Raw genomic sequence first — 2,237 nt, 5'->3', positions numbered from 1 at the left:
TTTATATATGTCATTCCAAATTTTAATTTTTTTTTTTAAAAAAAAAAAAAAAAAAAAACATCTCCGCTAGTCCTAACATTATTGTCGTATGGCTTTTTTCTCCTTTATCCCTTGAAATTGCTAAATGACGTTAAATACAAAAACACTGTTCAATTCTAAATATTAGATCAACTTCCTTTTCTGATCATAGATTTATATGTGTCATTTCAAATTTTAGTCTTTTTTTTTTTATTTTCAAAACATCCCTATTGATCTAACATTATTGTGGTATGACATTTTTTGTCCTCCATCTCTTAGAATTGCTATTTCCTTACAGGAGGAATAACTCATTCATTGACCAAAAATACCGTTATTGTCTTACAATGAGTCTAACCGACAGGTGTGGTGTGAATCCAGCGAAGCCGGTTAAGGAAAAAATGAATGCTGTTCCGAGGTCTTTATCGTCTGCTCGCCTATATATACATATGCAGCGTAGCGAGCATGTATTGCGTAGGTATGTGCTTCTGATCAATCTTACAAAGGAATAAAAATAAAAATAAAAAACGCGTTTACCAAGCCCAAAACATGCAGCCAAACTGCAGTAGTTTACTGCCACCCAAACCTCGCCGGCATTTGACGGAGAAACATCGGCGGCAGCAAATGAAAGGCCTTTATGGTTGCCTCGCCTCTCTCGTTCCCCGTGAAAAATCTCTAGTATGCTTTCGTATGGATAAGTGATTGTGCATCTTAAAAAAAACACTTTCTTCTTGTAATTATTTTTGCAATTTTGGATTGTGTATATTGTAATGTCTGATTGTGTCACTTGGAATACCTTATTATACAGTTCCCACTGCACATTCGCACGTACAGACCAATATTCTCATTTGATCGTGTTTTAAAACTGAGGTTAATTAATTAATTAATTAATTAATTAATGATTTGTTGTGGACGTACAGGAAAAATCTCCGGCCTTTGACGTGTTGGATCATGCCACTAACTACATCAAACAACTAGAGAGCAACGTTAATGAGCTGAAAGCAAGAAAGGATAGCCTACAATTACCCGTCTTAATAGACGTGAGTGAAAGTGAGAGAGGTGAAAGTTTGGAGGTAAACATAGTGTATGGATTGGAGAAGAAGGAGGTGATGAAGATGCATGAAGTGTTTCGGATTCTTCAAGAGGAAGGCGCAGAAGTTGTGAGTGCAACCGACTCCACTGTGGGTCTCAAAATCTACCATACAATTATTTGCAAGGTTTAGTATACTATAGTTCTTTGGTTAATTGCATGATTCATATATCTATAGTTGTTTGGTCGCCGACGTTAATTGTTTTTCTTGATCTTTGTTGGATAGGCTTTTTCACCCAGAATTGGAATGGATACCATTCGAGTGCAAGAACGGTTGAACAACTTTATTTCTAACCTCATATGATTTTGTAGAATAATGAGCAACACCTATAAGACACCATATTGCAGATTTTATGTAATCATAATATACATACTCTCTTAGTTTCATTTTATCTGTCCTACACTATTCATTTGTTAAAGTACTGTCAAACAAACTATTTCTTCTTTACTTATTTCTATTAGAACTTTTTCTAATAATTTTTCTTTTGTTTAATACTACTTTGAATGTAATTTCTAAATATATGAATTTTATATACTAATTTTAAACTTAATATTATAAAAAATTAAATTGTAAATAACTTTGATCAAACCTCGTTAATTGAACCGACACCGGGCACATAAAATGATTATATATATATATATATATATATATATATATATATATATATATATATATATATATATATTTCAGAGACTTTAAATCATCCTTATTACCGCAAATGATACTTTGGACCATGATCCACAATGCATTGTGGACCATAGTCATGGCTATCGTTGATACTGTAGTTGTGTTGAACTGATACTGCGTTTGTGCTGAACTGAAACCGCAGCTGTGCAGAACAGAGGCCGTTCATCAGTTAAAACACAACTGCAATTCCAAATGGATGAAACGGCCTCTGTTCTCCGCAATTGCAGTTCCCTTGCAACACAACTGCAGAATAAGCTATGACCCATGATGCACAATGCATTATGGACTATGGTCCACGGTATAACGACTGCCTTATTACTTGAAAACTTTACTCAATTTTTTAAGTTCCCATATCTAAGCTGATCCTTTGCCTTTCTTTCTCAATCATACTAATATCATTGACCTGAATCTGAGCACCAACCTGTTCATTCTCCCGTCGTGTCT

General features: G+C 34.2%; 1 protein-coding gene across 1 annotated transcript; it reads left to right on the top strand.

Annotated features, from left to right (window-relative positions):
- Positions 1 to 564: 564 nt before the first annotated feature.
- LOC116015755 (transcription factor bHLH162-like) lies at positions 565 to 1,238 on the top strand. The gene is made up of 2 exons (XM_031255927.1): positions 565 to 693; positions 936 to 1,238. The coding sequence occupies exons 1-2, from the start codon at positions 565 to 567 to the stop codon at positions 1,236 to 1,238; spliced, it is 432 nt and encodes a 143-aa protein (XP_031111787.1).
- Positions 1,239 to 2,237: the final 999 nt, after the last annotated feature.

The sequence above is a fragment of the Ipomoea triloba genome, chromosome 4 (assembly GCF_003576645.1).
Source record: "Ipomoea triloba cultivar NCNSP0323 chromosome 4, ASM357664v1".
Classification (NCBI taxonomy): domain Eukaryota; kingdom Viridiplantae; phylum Streptophyta; class Magnoliopsida; order Solanales; family Convolvulaceae; genus Ipomoea; species Ipomoea triloba.
This window is presented reverse-complemented; position numbering and strand designations above follow the sequence as displayed.

Excerpts from the sequence above, each read along its gene's own strand:
- LOC116015755 (XM_031255927.1), top strand. The coding sequence starts at position 565 with ATGCAGCCAAACTGCAGTAGTTTACTGCCACCCAAACCTCGCCGGCAT. Across the intron at positions 694-935 it reads TTCCCCGTGAAAAATCTCTA|GAAAAATCTCCGGCCTTTGA; the intron begins GTATGCTTTCGT and ends GTGGACGTACAG.